Source organism: Camponotus floridanus, unplaced genomic scaffold, assembly GCF_003227725.1.
Source record: "Camponotus floridanus strain SB8 unplaced genomic scaffold, Cflo_v7.5 scaffold128, whole genome shotgun sequence".
Taxonomy (NCBI): Eukaryota; Metazoa; Arthropoda; class Insecta; order Hymenoptera; family Formicidae; genus Camponotus; species Camponotus floridanus.
This window is the reverse complement of record NW_020229246.1, coordinates 258,004-276,033: the sequence shown is the minus strand read 5'-3', so window position 1 is coordinate 276,033 and position 18,030 is coordinate 258,004. Positions and strand designations below refer to the sequence as shown.

The following is an 18,030-nucleotide window of genomic DNA, read 5'->3' as shown; positions in this document are numbered from 1 at the left end:
TATCTACAGTATTTGTTGTAATTATATATATACACAATATATATAATTATATTATTATATAGATAATATATATTTCGTTTTTGTTATATATATATAAAATTAATCTATATATTATCTATCTATAATCTATATATTTTTCGTTATATAAAAATTTATCTATTAATTTTATATACATAAGTTAATTATAAGAATATTTTTTTTAATAAGAGTATTATTAGGGTTTATTTAAGATAAGACTAGGATTCGTTTCTTTCTCCAGAGAAATGTGTGCTGGGCGTAGTATCCATCATATTTTCTAAAAGTCGTGCTTCCTCTTCCTCATCATCCTCTTCATCTTCGGGTTCTGCTTCAGTCTCGAGTAAACGGATCTTTCTATTATTTTCGTTTAAAATGGCAGCTACTTTTCGAGGACCGCTGACCGCTAGTCGTCTCGCGGATATTCCTTGAAACGGTTTTGGCCACGTTGCACTAATGATATCGGCCAAAGTCACCGTATTGTCTTGATACAGAGTAGATATATTATGCAATGGCACTTGTACGAGAGACGATGCATGAGTTTGTTTGTTTAATATCAGTAAACTAAGATAATCTTGTGAGTAAAATTGTAAATCCACTATCACAGTATCCGTGCTTTCTCCTAAAGACATACAGAAAAATTATATTTTTACATCCTGTAATGGAGAAGATAATTTCAATATTTGTAAACAGAATGAAGTGCTGTACTAACCTTGCTTATAATTTACATCTATCGTAACCATTTTTGAAGCAAGAGATGCAGGTTCTACAGATGAATATTCGATATTAAAAAGTTTCAAAATTTTGCTATCAGCATCACTCATAGCTAATAAGAGATTTCCGTTGCTCGTTAGAATCTGGGAAGATACGAGAGACGCAAACGACGGTAGAGAGATCGAAACCATTATAAAATGCTCGACTAAACCTCGATAGGCTTCTGCGAAAACATTTTCCACAACAGTAACTAATTTTGCATGAGACTGTAGTAAGGATAAATTAAAATCCTGTTTCACTATATGCGCATAATCGCGCAAGCAGTTATTTGCCTCGAGCATAGCAGCCCATTCGCTTCCTTCCGAGGTCAGAGGAGCTTGTAGATTTTCATGACGCAAATATTGACCTAATTTTTCTAGATTTATCCTACCATTCATTCTTGGGGCGGTTTTATCAAAACCATTCAAAAATTCAGCGATAAACGTTAATTCTTGCTGACTTACGCGGCTTACTTCCGAAGGTGCTTTTTCATCTGTTAATTGAAGAATGGCTACATATAACCATCTGTAAATATAACGAGACCGATTACAACAATTAAATATAAACAATATTAATTAATCACTCGATTTGTAATTTGTATTATACCGGAAAAATGCTTTGTAATTGCGCATACTCTGATCTATCACTTGCTCAACTTCATATGATTTTGCCAAGAAAGCCTCAGATTCATTGATGGCATTAGTCACAAGCGTTTCATCGCGCAATCCTAGCGCTTCGTATGTGCCACCTACTCGTGCCATACCTCTTAATTCGGCTAACTGATAAACTAAGGCCATACCGACGCCAGTTAAATTTTTTGAGACCAATTTCTGAAAAGGAATAATCATTAGTTATCTTAACATTTAAAAATGGAACACGAAATGCGGCAATTAAATTAAGAGATAACATTCGATGTTTTACAAGTACCTGTATGTTACTATAACACATCTCAATACTATGCCCAAATTTTTTCAATCCTTTCTCCGTAAGATCCCGAAGTAGAAAATGTTCTAAATTTTTTGTAGGTATTCCGATCATTAATAGTTCTAAGAAGTCTGCGGCCATACTACCAGGTGGATTTGATTCCGCGTATCGCGTGAGTTTCTCATCCATTTCCAAAAGTATTGTCTCCCAAGCTTCGCAAGTAGCCATTAAAGTACGTGAGAGATAGTCTTTTAAACATTCTACATGAGCTTGAATTTGGGCAACCTAAAAATATATAATGTTCTAATAATTTTATGTTTTTTTTCTTTACAATATTTTAAGCTAAGATACATGATACTTTGAAAAATAATGCTTTTTGCACTAAAACTTTTGTTACAAATACAATTATAAAGTATATTATATATAAGAAACCTTGAGAAATGCTGTACTCTTCTCAAGTAGAGAACAGGATACTCTAGTTGTTTTAATACAACTATTGTCTTTCCACGTAACCCATATTGGGTCACCAGATCCACCTATAATTTGTAAAATTGGTCCATACCCTATATTTATGATGCCACAATAAAACATTCCAAAAATATACATTAGCACTGTACCATTTTCCTGGCCAATCTATAAAAGATAAATATGTGATTATTATTCACTATTATCATAAATATGTTATAAGTACTGTATCTTATAGTACATACAAAGAGCATATCTAGAATGTGAGACAAAAATTCCTTGCGTTCTGGCTCTGAGCTGTAACTTCTGATTAAATTGGCCAAAGGTGGTAGATAATCGCCTGTAGGTTCACTAACTTTATCATTTGTTGGTGGATTTTCATATTCTGACAGCGACAACCATTTAACACAAGCGGTTGATTCATTTGATGGCAATTTGGTTTTATGAATAATATTTTTAGTTTCAACATCAATGAGACAGAGTAGCTTGGACATTTCGTAGCATACTGCAAGAAGCTTGCCATCAGGTCTCCATGCCAGATGGACAGTTGTATCAGATTCATCTTGTGGACTCAACAACCAGACCCTTTGCCAGGTGAGCCTATGAAGAACGACTTCACCTGAAATATTTCATGCTGATGAAATTGTTGAATTTTCTAAGAGATAATTTTTTTTTAACATTATATGACAACATAAACATTATATGACAAATTGAAAAGCTTGATTTTCTTTTTTTGTAGAGAAAGAGAGAAGATAAAATTAACTTTGCCTAATGTTAAGTAGACACATGTTTTCAGAAACTAACCTTTCACATTGCTAATTGCCAGGAGATCCATTTTCGGTGACCACAACATCGTCGTCACTTCTGCGGGAAGCTGACGCTCCTCCAGTTGTCTCATAGTACCAGCCATGACTTAAAAAATTATCTTTCAACCCAACTTTCTAAAGAAAATCCTCGTAATATAACAATTAGCTAACCAGCATCACAGATGATCACAGACATCAAAATAATCGCGATTAATCATGTATAACAAAACTAGCGAAGGAACCGAGCGAGCGAGAGAAGTGATGACTCTCAACAAAACGTTACAAGAAAAAATAAAACAATAATATACACATCGATTTGAGATCGGGCGCGTAAACGTCACGTGTCGACTCAACAGGTTTCTTTACTTTACTTGCATTTCCTAAAATTATTCGCAAACGAGATAAATATATATTCAGATTGAAGAAAGAGAGATTCAAGGGAAAATGCAAGCAAAATGAACAAACCAATTGTCAAATTAGTCTACAGAAAAAATAAAAATATATCACAGATCAAGAGATTGCTAGGTTACGACGCTACACGCTGTAAATCTGTGGAGGGGATATGTTGACATTGGAGGTGCATATGCGATAGCAAGGTCCGTAGATAGAGGAACCAGACCTTGTGCAATATATGTTATAAATACGATATATGTATAAATGTTATAAACTATAAACGAAGAGCAAGCTTCATTCAAAGATTTGCTCTTTATTGCTAAACTTTTTGCATTAATGTATTAAAGGTCCTTAATTAGAGATCGAGCAAACGATTTCTGATTGGCTCGTGTCGCATAGGATAAATTTTAATTACTTTCAATTATGTCAAAATTAAATTTTAACACCTCATCAATTATATTGTTGAAATAAAGAATTTATATACATTTCAAACTGATGAGATATATATTTTACATGAAAAATATATATATGGATAATTTAAAAAAAAGTGCCTTGAATGAATTAAAAAGTTAGGATTAATAAAAAGAACTTTTATGATTACCATAATTTTACCAATAAAGTAAAAATCGCCACCACATGGAATATTATAATCCGATCATTTTGATAATACCAAAATGCAATATATAAATATATTTATAAATTTTGTTTAACTTGATATGAATGATAAATTCATTGATAATAATTTATAAATTCAAATCTGTATAAATTTCACAATATTCTCTTGTCTTACATTTTTATTATTATTGAGAAATATCAATGCTACTCTTAATTTTTTTATTTATTTCTTGATGGAATGTCTTTGTATTATTTCATTAATATTATTTTATTAAGAAATATTATATTATTTAATATAGTGTTCATGGTACAAGAGAATATTTGTCAAACTTTTTATTATAATTAATTAATCTCATCTCTTATGTACATGATCTTCTCCCTTTCGATCATTTCTCCATTCTCGTATCTCCATACTATATTTAGCCACAATAATGATTGGCCGAAAATGATTGGTCCACGAAAATGATTGGCCCTTCTCTCGTGGAAAGTTACAATATGGAGTATAACAATATGGTCTATTCTCGTTCTCTCTGTTTTAATTGCTTGATTCGATGAAAAAATTCGTATTTCTGTCTTATCAAATACTTATTCCTTATACTTCTATATTCTTGACTAAAATAAAAAAATCTATACAGAAGATCCTTTTAATGAATGTAAAAATCTTTTAATAAAAAGATCTATACAGAAGAATCTTTTAATGAATATACAACTCGAATGGAAATATTCAACATTTTTTTCATTATCTATTCATTTTAAAGAAATTTTTTTAAAGAAAATAAAACATTGTTGGGAAAAAGGATTTACAGATTCGAAAGATGATATTTTAAGTGAAGGCGCTATAATAATGAAAAAGTTGTCTTAATTTATTTAGATAGAAACTTATACATTTTTTATTTATTCTTACTTGTTTCTTTTTATATAGATATTTTTTCATATAATATAGTTATGTAATTCGCGTTTTACAATTATTGATTTATCGAGATATTTTTCCAAATTATTAAGCGGAAATTTTCATTTTTTTTCCTACCTTTTTTATTAAAATTTTTTGTATTACAAAAGGATATCGTTTTCGTTATTAAATTTGATAATTTCAAGAATTTTAATATAAACGCAATTGAATCAAAATAAACTGTATCGATATTATAAGTGACTATAACTCTTCTTAGCTCTCTATTTTATGGATAAATTTACGTTAACATACTCAGATTCTGGTCTACAGGTTTGCATCCATTTATATTTGGCTAGTTAATAGCATTTGAATTATTTTGTTTCTTATTCTATCTATCTTGATGATCATTTCACTTATTTCCAATCTTTTCAGATTTTTCCTAACATGCAAATGATTTGTTCCTTCTCCTCTTTCTCTGTTTTCTTATAATGACTTTGTTTTCTTTTTCTCCGAATTATTCTGAACGATTTTCCATGACGATTTGAATAACGATTGAACAACAATTGAAACAATGATTAAACAATGATTTAAATAACAATTTGAATAATGAGATTGCGCGGTGACTTTTTTCAATCGCGATGCAGCATGCCAAACGTTATCTTGTCAATGAAACTGTTGGCATTCAGGAATTCTGCGAATTTTTGTCTGGATAAACCTGGAATCAGAATAAAAAATTTGAATAATTAAAAGAAATAATTTTCTAAATTGGAAAAAATCTATAACTCTACAATGAACATGTTGCAGGATGTAACTGAATAAACGTTTATTCATATGTGAGTCGCTTAATTAAGAATTAAACTAATTAAAAGAAAACAAAAGATCATCAAAAATCGAGATAAATGCAGTTTATTATTGATAAATTAATTTTACTAACTGTTAATAAATTAATTGTACTAACTACCTTCGTCTCTGTCGTTAAAGCAGTTGGTGACTTTATTTCTTAATGATAACTTCGTGTCGGTATTTTCCAAGTTTAGTGAAGAATCTTTTTCAACAATGTAAATTACATCATAAAAGATCATGTTTTTCTTTATATCGTATTGCCGCTAATAATTAAAGTTTATATATTCAAGTTACATAAAAATTAATCAGCTGTTTATTAACGAGTGAAAAATAAACAAGATTAAATTGAGCTTACGTAAAGAATCGGTAAACTTGATGAGACTTGAAACTCTCACTTTCTTCGACGCAATTGTAATGAGTGATATTAGCTGCGGAAAATCCATAATTGCCATCCGGTGCTGCCACCACAATCGTTCCTCGAAGCGCAAGAACAGTGTCGCGCCCGGATTCCGTTGCCATAGTAACGACGGGCTATTTACTCGTCGATCCGAATTCGAATCGCGGTTTCGTAATCGCGTTGTTAAACAATCGCGGTCGGTTAAATACGGAATTTCCGCTCGCGAAATCGCGGGTCGCCCTCGCGGCGCGATTCTGACGTTTCGCGCATCGCGCTGATGGATCGGACGCGCGGAATAAGGTTAGACAATATCGCGAATACGGCGGGAGTGCGTCCGGAAAATGAATGCGAGATCAAACAATTTGCGGATGATAACGGACCAAGTGGCGATAAAGTGTTAACGCAAATCGGACGTCCCGAGGAGATCCTGCGACAAGTGCAACGCGAGTTGTGCCTCGTCAAATTATGTTGGCCCGATGTCCCGATAACCAAGGATCTTTATATCCGAACGCTTCCGGATACTTATCGACGCGTCAGCGATAAGGAGAGATTATTGTTGTGGTACGCGGAAAACTTTCGTCGACAGATCCACGCGAAGGACGCGAGTCGCCGGCCGCTGTTGTTGGCATGTGAAAACGAATGTGGCGTACAAGTAAGTCTATATATGAAATTCCGTTTTCGAAGAAATTGTATTAACCTTTAACTGATACTGGAGAAAGCGCGAGATATCCCAATAAATCAATATAATAAATTGGAAAAATCTTGTTTTTTTTTTTCTGAACTCTTACCTTAGTTCGATAAAACTATTTTTTGGCGAATAGTAACAGTGATCTGATAAATCGCGCATAATATTAGTTAAATAGAAGCAAAATATAGGAGAATTAACGTTGATTTTGCAAAATTCGTGACCACCATTTTGTGCTAAATATTAGTTCCTATATTTTCTTGTAATATATTACACTGTTAAAATATAATTAAAATCACACGATATTAAGAAAAATGAGTTACAATGAAAAGCTATTGTTCAAAAGAATAAAGCAAATCAAGGTAAATTTGAAGCAGAATGTAAATACGCGAACGATAATAAATCGATTTAATATCGAAACTCCGTCGTTTACATACAAGAACAGCCTTTCGATGTTTATTTTTCATTTTTCAACCTTTCCCAATTTAAATTATATAAATTACAAGAATAAAATAAGTTTTATATGGCGAACAGGAATATCTTATTTTAATAATAAATATATTAGAGTGTATTTTTTAAATGAATCAATAAATAGTTTAAGCAATCATATGAAATTACACCGAATAAAAAAAAAGTGAAAACGATAACTGATGATATCGATATTTCTTTATACATACAAGAACAACCTTTCGATGTTTATTTTTCACGTTTCGTTCAACGACCATTTTCGTTTAAAATTATATAAGTTACAAATAAAATAAATTTTATATATAGAAAAACAGGAATTTTAAGTAATAAATGTTTTAATTTAAAATTATAAATGTTTTAATTGAATCAACCAGTTCAAGCAATCACATAAAATTATGTCAGATGAAAAGACAACTGATATTAGATTGAAATGAATATATGTACAAAATAAGAATCTCACATTATTGTTTAAATTATATTTCTGCCGATTGATGAGTAATTAAAAATTAAATGCAGGCAAAACAGTTTTTAATAAGCAGTAATTACCTGGGAAAATCCATTCGTATCTATTCGTATGTGTGAGATGTATTGAAAAAGCTCGGTCCGTTGACGAAGTATAACAAATAGTGGGATAACTATAGATAAAAACGCAAATATAAATATGTAATTTTATTCTTATAATTATAATTATCAATTTAACATAGATTAAATTGTTCATAATCTAAGAATTATGATGTTATGTAAAGTTAAAGCACGTGTATTCCATGTGATGAAAAGGACAATATAGTTTAAGCAAATAGATAAACTGACCTCGTAGAACATTGACCGTGGAGTAATAGACTTGCAGATACCAGAAGTACTTGTATGAAACACGTAAGCGTTAACGATGATATTAAACAGATTTAACACTTCGATTATTAGTCGCGATCACCCTTTCTAGCGCGCACTTTCTCGATTAATAATCCGTAACAGTCGGGATCAGCGAGACACCGAGGGAACGAGCACGAAATGATGACCTTCAATAAAACCCTGACACGAACAAAACAAGGCAGGAGTTTCACGAATAATATACACATCGATTGTGAGACCGGGCATACAAACGTCACGTGTCGAATTCGATTTCGAATTAATCTATACGGAAAAAATAAAAATAATATCATAGATCCCAATGTGCTTGGTTTAACTATATTAGGAAGAGATTACGCGTATGTGCCAGAATTTATATATGTTTATATATTTATATAGAACTGACATAAATTTTTCTAAAATTATTAAATGAATTTTTAAGATTTACTTGTGTCGTTTAAAAGTATGGTACATATATATATTCTGTATACTAATTGATATAATTATACATCATTACATATATTTATATATTAGAGTTTATATTTGTATGTATATATAGTATATGTACCAATATACATATTTCGCGCAAACGCATAAATGATTTGCGACAGGGATACAAATAGATAAAAGAAGAGATTTCGGTTACTTTTGCTCAGAAACGACTGTATTCTAAAGGTGAATCACACAATGTAAAGTAATGTTTTCCACATGATTCCTTACCTGTATAAATCTTCAAACACTGGTGAAAATCTCATCTAACGTTGTGTACTCTAAGAGAAGAAGAGAAAGGAGATCATAAAAATAATGTATAATGTAAGTTAAAAGATTAATACGATACGCATTATAAATTTGGCATTTATTTAGAATATATATAGAATATTATTTATTTAGAAATTTAAAATATTTAGATATTTAAAATAAACGCGTGATTTTTACGTCTAGTTTCAGATAGGCAATGAAACCGACGACAGTATTTCGCCAAACATTACCAACTGCTTTTATCGTTTGCAATAGATTATGCATTTACAAGTTAAATAAGTATCACTTTTGCAACGAAACACTTTAGTAAAGAAACAAATTGTTTTGTTATCCTACATTTGCGTTTTGCTTCGAATTTACTTTTATTTTACTTTCTTCTTTTCATCATTCATTTAGCGAACCAATTTTATTGTGTCTTTAATTATACTTTATCAATGATATTTATCGATAATATTCTTTTAAAGTTCTTAAATTATCGATATTAAAAAAAAAGATTTATACAATAAAGAACCGACAATCTACTTTTCAATTAAATGTCATTCACCTTATTGAGTAATTAAATTATTATATATATATATATATATATATATATATATATATATATTTCATTTAATTTATTTATTTATAAAAAGTCTTGTTATTTGTTGATATGTGAAATTAGTTTGTATCAAGAATTTTTGAAAGTTTAAACGTTTTTTCCTGTAATTTTCTTTGGTGAAATAATCTAAACAATCTAAATAGAAGTAATATAATGGAATATTTTTTTATAACATTACATTATTTTTTAGATATTGTAAGTTTCCCTAAACAACTTTTGTATTTTTTTCATTATAACTTTTACTATATTTTTTTTAGTTTTTTAATGAGTATACCGATTTTAAAGATTAACTTTTCAGATCTCAATTTTTGTCCCTTTTTAAAAAGTTATTTGTTCAAAAATTTTAAACAAAATTATATCAAAGTTATAATATAGCTTCACAGAAAGCAGTATTTAATAAATATAGATATACATTTTAAATTTGAATCTATAGATATACATTTTAATTTTAAACTATTATTTAAAAAGTAAAGTTGAAAACAAAATAATTATGATACCAATATAACAGAATTTTAAAATTCCTTCTCAAATTATTTTAAAACTATAATGATATTTAATTTAAAACAATTTTTATTATATATGTATATATTTTTTTTATGTAAATATATATATATATATATATATATATTTACATAAAAAGTTGTGTATAATTTTCTACGAATGTTATTAAATTAATGTATTTAATCTTTTCGCTAAATTTTATAAAGAATCGCATATGAAAAGAATCAATTATAAAAAAATATGTAGAAAAGAGAAAAAGGATATAGGATAACAAAATAAAGGAATTTTAAAAAATTATTTTTAAAAATATTCTTTTATATTTTATATTTTATGCATTTTTTATAATTTTACTTTATAATAATTTTTGTTGGTACAAAGATATATTTCTCATTACAAAAATTAAATTGTCAAATAAAATATTGATAGCGATCGATATTATAATTTTTTGAGAATGAGACTGTGTTTAAACATGAGGAATGTTTTATAATCTGTCACAATTTAACATCCATCCTAAACTTATAAGAAAATCATATGAGCGGTAATACATAAAAAATATTAGAAGATATATAAATGGATGAGGGTGCATTTTTTCATAAATATATTATTGAATACTATTGCGGAAAAATTTTTTAAAGACATTTCCTTTAATTCTTGTACATATTTTTTAACCTTTTTTAAAAATATTTTTCTCAGAACACATTTTTTATCATTTAGTTACACACCAAAAATTTTATTTTAACTGTTTGAGTGCTACGAATTACATATATCATTTTTATACATAGTGGCATCAAAAATTAAAATATTGATTGCCATGTTTATTGCCAATATCATTTTATTTGACATAATTCAGTTTTTATAATGATGATATTTTTCCCTTAACAAAAATAATTAATAAGATAAAGATATAAAAAAGAACAGTTCGAAAAGTGTCAAATAGTACAATCGCACTTTTTACATCGAAAAATACAACGATTGTACTATTTTCTCATGATAATCACTCACACCTCTTTCGATCTAGTATTCTAAATTAATCAATTTGTAAAAATTGATTACACTGTGTGGCACTCCAACGATTAAAATAAAAGTTTTGGTGTGTAGTAATCATTGAAAAACATACACTAAAAATTTTGTTAAAAGGATTAAAGAATATTTACAAACTTATACTTTTTAAACCAAATGAAGATAATATAAACTTTTTAAATATTGAAAAGTAATACCGCAAATTCTGTCGTGCTTTACATAAGTTTTCTTTCCATATAATCAATATTAAATAATAAAAATTTATTTTTCATTATAATTTACTTATACCGAAAATATTTTTATAATTTACCTGCATACTTGCGTATAAGTGCAGGGACAGTCTTATATAAAATTGCCTCACAGCACTGGTTGTTTTTGGTATAAGCATTTTCTTATATAAATCTATTTTCTTTAAAAATTATAGAGCGCTTCGTACATATATATATATATATATATATATATATATATATATATATATATTTACATATCTTTTACTCAATAGATAAAATAGTAACTATAAAATGTCAGTAGATGTTATTGGTGTCAACGAGCGAGAAAAAAAAATACAAAAATTATATATTATAATTTTTTTGCATACAGTATAATTTCATTACGTTGAAAATTATACACAGAGTATAATATTTAATCTTTATCGCAATATGGAATAATTATAATACTGAATAATTAAAAAACTAATACTACTAATATTACTAATACATTAAAAATATTCTAATATAAGTCTTTCTTAATTTTCACAGAAATTTACATCTACTGGCATTCGTCGAAGTACGCTGCCATATCCAGAATTGTATACATGGCATGGATGCGCCCAGTTCATCAGTAATCACGTCACATATCAATCACTGGATAAGGAATTTATTATGGTAAGTAAATAAACCAATATAATGTACTCATTTAAAAAATCTTTAATATAAATGAACTTAAATTAATAAATGTAAAACTAACGCAAGACTAACTAAAAAAGTAGGAGGTAGGATACATAGGAATCGCTGTATTTTCGCAAATTTTTCGCGTGTTTTGTATATTATAACAAAAAGTTGCAAATTGTTCATCTTTTCTTTTATGGGCATGATGTCAAAGAGTATCGCAAGTTGTTCAAGTTATCTTGGAAAATGCAACAAAATAAAGCATGGCTCAAAAATCGAGTTCATCGTTTTAATATGCGTAGCGCATATAAGAGCTTTTTTAATTAAATTATTATTATTATCTTATATTACTAATATTATTACTAATTTTTAATATTTTTTCTAACATAAAAATATATATTAATAATTCGATGGTAACTCGATTTTTTAACCGTATTGTATTTTGTTGTATTTGCCAAGATAATTTGAAGACACAACTTATGATACTCTTTGACATCATGCTTATGAAAAAAAAGATAAACAATTTGGAACTTTTTTACAATATATTATTATAAATGGTCAGTTATAGATATATACAAATTTTATATACATTTATATATTTTTAGATATACATATATACACGCACAAATACGCACACTTATATTTATTTTCGCTCACAGATACACACATCACGCACGCCATATATATAAATATTATATATATATTATTCTATTATTCCCTAGTTCTATATAAATATGTATATATTATAAAATATACATTTATTATATATAGTATATATAATATATGCATATATTATAAAATATACATATATTATAATATATACATTATAATATACATATATATATATATATATTTATTTATCATATAATTATATATTTATATAATTTTATATATATGTACATATATACACGGATATACATTTTCGGTGAAGTGAAATGATGGACTATGGAGTTATAAGTTGATTTACAGCTATTGAAGATTATGGTACGGAAAATTTATTTAACTGTTAGATTTTTACCCGGCTATTTTATTTTACAAATCTTTTTCTACGTTGCTTTAGCTAGCTCATAGAATTTGATTTGTTGTTCGTTTTGATTTCTTTGGGTTTTGCCCACGCAACAATTTGTTCAACAATTGATTCTACTGGTTTTACCTGTTGAAATGTAAAAACGGATCCATGTTTTCGCAACCATGTAACAAATTTCGCCCCATGATCGGCCGCTTCATGAATCCCTGGCGGAAGGTAATCCATAAAATTTGATTTGCGGTGATTAAAGTTTGTCGAGTCATTATTATTTTTATGGATATTGTTGTTATTGTTGTTCACTGAATTGCCCGGCACAGGTTGTCCATCCAGAATATTGCGCATAGGTTGAAGACGGTTGTTGAAGTACGAGGAAAGTATAGTCTCCGAATTCCTCGAGAGGTTGTTTGGTTGTGTTTGTGGTGGTGGTTGCGACTGTAAGTGTGGTTGTTGTTGTTGCTGTTCTTCTTTTTGTTTTAACAATTGTTGAGCTATGTCATTGATGTGCTTGCCATCTGGCTTAGACATAGCTGGTGTTGCGATCGTGTGGATGCCATTGACAATACCGGATGAAGTTGACGGTACACTCAATGACAGACTATTTTCTCGTTCGATCGGAGATAGGCTCTGTCTTTTCGGAGCAGTCCTGGTATAGCTCCCTAATGAGGGCACATTTGATGCGCGATGTCTCGTTCTTTTTCCATTTAGGTCCCTCTGAGGAAGCATCGAATTGCCCATCATGGTAGCCAGTGACATCGCATTGTTGGTCGAATATCCAGATGTAGAAAATCCGCTATCTAGACCTAGACTTGCGGTATGCGATATCGAGGACAGCAAACTTTTGTTGTTCATCAGAGCCTGTTGCTCCAAAAGAACATTTTTTAAAGCGGGCTGTGAGTGTATCAGGGCGTACAGATACGACGTAAACAAATGTTGATTCGCTGTCGTATCGAAGTATATCCCGCTTGTCGAGGTGGACGGAATATCTGTAGTGTCCACCTTCATTCGCTTGGCAGGTGGTTCCGCTTCTTCGGACGATTCTTTCGATGTTGATGGCGCCGAAGTCAAGTTCGCAGAGGGGGGACGTGACGAAGATCCCGGCGTGCTCCTATCGCTCTCCGAGGGTGATGATAGCCTCTCGTAATGAGCCGAGTTCTTCATGGTGTTGACCTGGCTGACAATTTTGTGCTCAGCTTTGCACCACCCTCTTAAAGTGGATTCGGGAACCCCGATGTCTCGCGCCACGGACGCTTTAGATTCCCCCTCGTGCACCCGTTTAATCGCGTCCAGTTTTTCCTGAGGGGTTAAGGCTCGCAATGGACGCTTTCCGGCGGTCCTCTGCGGTGTTTCGTTGCGTGGCATCGCTGCAGCCATGAATGACACCGACAATGAATCACAAATCGCACCGCTGAATCTCCCTCGAAATTGCTCTTCCTCCCCGACGATTTTGATCAATTTCAAAATCGTAGATCTTCAGGACGATAGATGAATCTCGTCTCGAAAGGATATGCGACGATAGTTTACGTTTACGCAGAAAGAGAGAACGATCCGTACTCCACGCTGTCGGTGCAGCGTGTGGCGCCGATTCGTATCTCGCGCAGTAGTAAATAATGCCGTGTGTAAACGTGGTTACGCCGCTACAGCCGGTCGGGGGAGTAGTAGTACTCGGTCCTCCTCCGTGGTGGAATAGCACATGCGCTCACAGAGAGTAATAAAGAACTTTTTTATGAATGAAACAACTCGGTCGGTCGGTCGGTCGGGCGGGTGACTACAACCACCTCTTCTCTCTCGCTCCTTCTGTTCCCTCTCCACCGCGTGTTCACACTGCTGCCCTCCGTTATAGCAAGGCTACCGCTACCGTTGTTGCTCTTCCACTCACCTCTGATCCTCTCTGCTTGACGGCGCTAGCACGAATAAAACTGTGCGCGTTGATTTACCTCGATGTTCCTCTCACTCCTCACAGTTACTGCTACCAGCCAATCCGCACTGCGCGCGGGAAACGATATTATTGCTTGTACCACGAGGAATAGTAGAACGGCTGGGGTGATAGTCGAAGCCTAAGCGACGAATGACTCGAATCGAATGAAGAACGTGATAGACGCACTCGTGCACACCAGAAGCTGCACTTTATTAGACGACAGTCACTCGCACAAGACTCAGAATGATGGAGCAACTCCCGAGCTGCACTCATTTATACTTCACGTCTCGCGGCAGGCGGCCGAACGCGACTGATGCGACGGACGAGTCCGCACCAACGGACTCTCTAGGAAAGTTCCCCACCAATGGCGATGCGCACTACGATTCGCGCGACGATCCTACGAGGCCCCCCCACTCTTACCAGCGTTAACTCGCCTCGCTTGTCCTCGCTCGCACTGGCGCCGTCAAGAGAGACCGTCTCCTTCCCTGACCATCGTCTACCTATCGTACCCTACTCCTTGCCCTTCCAAACTCTTCTTGGCACGACGAATTGTCCACGGTCCGTCACTCCTCCCCCGCCTCTTGCGCCTATTTTCTCTCTATCGCATAACCCGACCACAATGACGACTATGTAAGTCGGAGTATCCTAGGAGAATATTTTTTCTATCGACTTTCATATTTTCCAACTTGGAATCAAAAAATTTGGAAACTTCGAAGAATGTGAATTTGTAAGTGAGAAAAAAAATCTTCTCGCGCGATTCATTATTTCTATTATATTTTCTTTCTTTTTGTTTATTAATATTTCTCGATAAATTATTTGTAACATACAAAATTATTTTTGATACTGGATGTGCAATATATTTTCTGCATTAAATATGTGTTAAATAAATTGATAAATATTATTTAAAAAAATAGAAATGATAAATTGCGCGATGAAAGAAAAAAATTCTAATTTATTAAATTTTTTTTTTTAAGATGCTTAAGTTTCGACTCTAAAAATTTCTAAGCTTATGGACAGGAGAATTTTGAAAAGACATATTGCATTCTCTGAGTTTTGTGCAAAACGTCTGCTGATCTAAACTCCAGTTTTTTTCCAGTCTTAGAAATTTTCAAATTTAGAGTTAAAACTTAGGAAACTTAAAAAACACTTGGAAAATGTGGATTTGATTACAAATCGCAAAAAATTCCTCTCATATACCGCGCATCTAATTATTTCTATTATATTTTTTTCTATAATAATATTAATAATATTTAGAATAATTTTATTTAACACAAAAAGTAATTCACATCTATTATCTCATTCGTCGCGGTGGATAAATATATTTAACTAGTTATAGAAATTATATAATTATTATTCTAAATAATAATTTGTGGACTTATAAGCAAGAAAAAAATTAGCGCTGTTAATTTTATCAGATCTTTCCAATAATGACAATTTCCCGAGCGATTTTTTCAAGCATTCATTGTATTTCTAATATATAATGTTGCATCAATTTTTTGAAAATTTTACAAGGCGAGTCAATCGTATCGTTTGTAAACAATACATGTAAAGTACCGTATGTAAAAAGAAAACAGTTAGGCCGTCGTCCAGCGTGGAACGTTTCAGATAAGAAAATTCCTCGTAATATTTACAATATTTAGAGGGTTGTCGGTCTTTTATGTGAAATATGAAAGTAAGAAACAATGAGAGAGGCGAAGAAGAATAGAGGATGTGTGTGTGTGTGCGTGTTGGATGCAGCAAAACTCTTAAATCCCTCCCGCCACCTCTGCCAGCAATCCCTGAGGGTGAGCCGGATTTACGAGTACGCGGCCTAAAATCCGCCCGAGCATTCGACGAACATTACACAGTGTTACAACAAGCGCGATGCGATGCGATGCGATGCGGTGCGGTGCGGAAAGGAGCTCGCACTCGCGATAATTCGCGAATAAATTTACCGCGAGTATATCGCCGCGATATTTACTGTCGCGCGTGAATACCAGTACGCGCGATTCCACCGTTGTACCTGACGCACGGACACCGCAGTTTCGACGGCGATACATGAGCAAGGACCAGCCGCATTTCATCACGTATGCTGGCTCGTTTTTCATCGTGCGCGTTCGCAGCGCGAAAAGAGAGGGGGAGAGAGAGAGAGAGAGAGAGGCATCCTACTCTCGATAATTATCGCTGATCGCACACATTTCGAGTTTTCAGACTTCTACTCTGCTAGAATCATAAATGGAAATGTAATAGTCACGAGAGGACGAGCACGTGTTTCTATTTTAGATTGTCCTTGAAATGTTATTTGTTATTATTAAGACAGAATACGAGGCATTAGAAAATAAGCATGCCTCATTAATAAATTTTAAATGTATATATATATATATATTTATTTGAAAATATATATAATATATTAGAAAATATGTATCTCTGTACATATTAGAAAAAAAAGTAGCGAAAATTCTCTCTCATATTTAGTTGCCACAAAATAAGGTACGTCGTACGAATGAGCAATGTCGCAGTGCACAGGTTTAAATTCGATCGAGAGGTTTACAGTTTAAAAAAAATGATAAAACGTAAGAAATTACAATTAATCGAGAGAGACAAAGCATAGCGAAAGCGTGAAATTAGCTCCGACTAATACTTGGATGAGTAAATCGCCTTAAGCGTCGCGTCGCATCGTATCGCATCGTATCGGGATTGATCTTCGCCGAGCGGAAGAAATAATTTTTTCTGCTTTCCTCGCGAGCGTCTCGAACGCACTCACGCGTTGCTGGTATCGTGGAGAGAACAGCTGACCCCAACGCGAATTATTACGCGCGGTTATGGCGTTGCTAAGAGCGCAGCGACAACAAAAATACGATTCCGCGGATAAGAAGGCGGTTGCCGCGCGTGTTCGATCTACGTTTAACGAATCGAGCCTCGCACGCGCTACCGCGTCGCGAGGAAGCGTCACGCGGAGAGAGTCGACGAACGGAAAGAGGAGGGTGAGGCAGAGGGGGTCGACAGGGGGGAGAGGAAGGAGAACGGGGGAGCGACAAGGCGACGACGACGCCGAGAGGAAAATCGATCGATAGCGTCCTGTGTTGTAGAGCGCGTCGCGAAGACGCGCACGCCGTAAAGCCCGCGAGTGAACGCGGGTAAAACGAGAACCGAGGAGCCTCTCTCTCTCCTTCTCTATCTCTCTCTGTCTCTCCGTTCGATTCCGACATTCGACGCGAGTCGATGTAACGAGCCCGTACGATTAA

The 18,030-nt window shown here is 32.8% G+C and overlaps 3 protein-coding genes across 3 annotated transcripts in view; 1 reads left to right on the top strand and 2 right to left on the bottom strand.

The window, feature by feature from the left end:
- Positions 1 to 198: 198 nt before the first annotated feature.
- On the bottom strand, positions 199 to 3,509 carry LOC105256839 (anaphase-promoting complex subunit 4). Its single transcript, XM_011267070.2, has 7 exons — positions 2,962 to 3,509; positions 2,403 to 2,776; positions 2,125 to 2,325; positions 1,696 to 1,977; positions 1,375 to 1,598; positions 728 to 1,293; positions 199 to 637 (listed from the first exon to the last, which is right to left on the bottom strand). The coding sequence occupies exons 1-7, from the start codon at positions 3,065 to 3,067 to the stop codon at positions 237 to 239; spliced, it is 2,154 nt and encodes a 717-aa protein (XP_011265372.1). The 5' UTR covers positions 3,068 to 3,509; the 3' UTR covers positions 199 to 236.
- Positions 3,510 to 6,243: 2,734 nt separating this feature from the next.
- The window catches only part of LOC105256846 (dynein regulatory complex subunit 7), a 112,490-nt gene continuing 100,703 nt past the window's right edge, over positions 6,244 to 18,030 (top strand). The window contains exons 1-2 of the mRNA XM_025405963.1: positions 6,244 to 6,752; positions 11,736 to 11,861. Of these exons, the coding sequence (XP_025261748.1) occupies positions 6,378 to 6,752; positions 11,736 to 11,861 (501 nt within the window). The 5' untranslated portion in view covers positions 6,244 to 6,377. The remainder of the gene's footprint in view (positions 6,753 to 11,735; positions 11,862 to 18,030) is intronic.
- On the bottom strand, positions 12,778 to 15,183 carry LOC105256848 (protein distal antenna). The gene has a single exon (XM_011267082.3). The coding sequence runs from the start codon at positions 14,260 to 14,262 to the stop codon at positions 12,925 to 12,927; it is 1,338 nt and encodes a 445-aa protein (XP_011265384.1). The 5' UTR covers positions 14,263 to 15,183; the 3' UTR covers positions 12,778 to 12,924.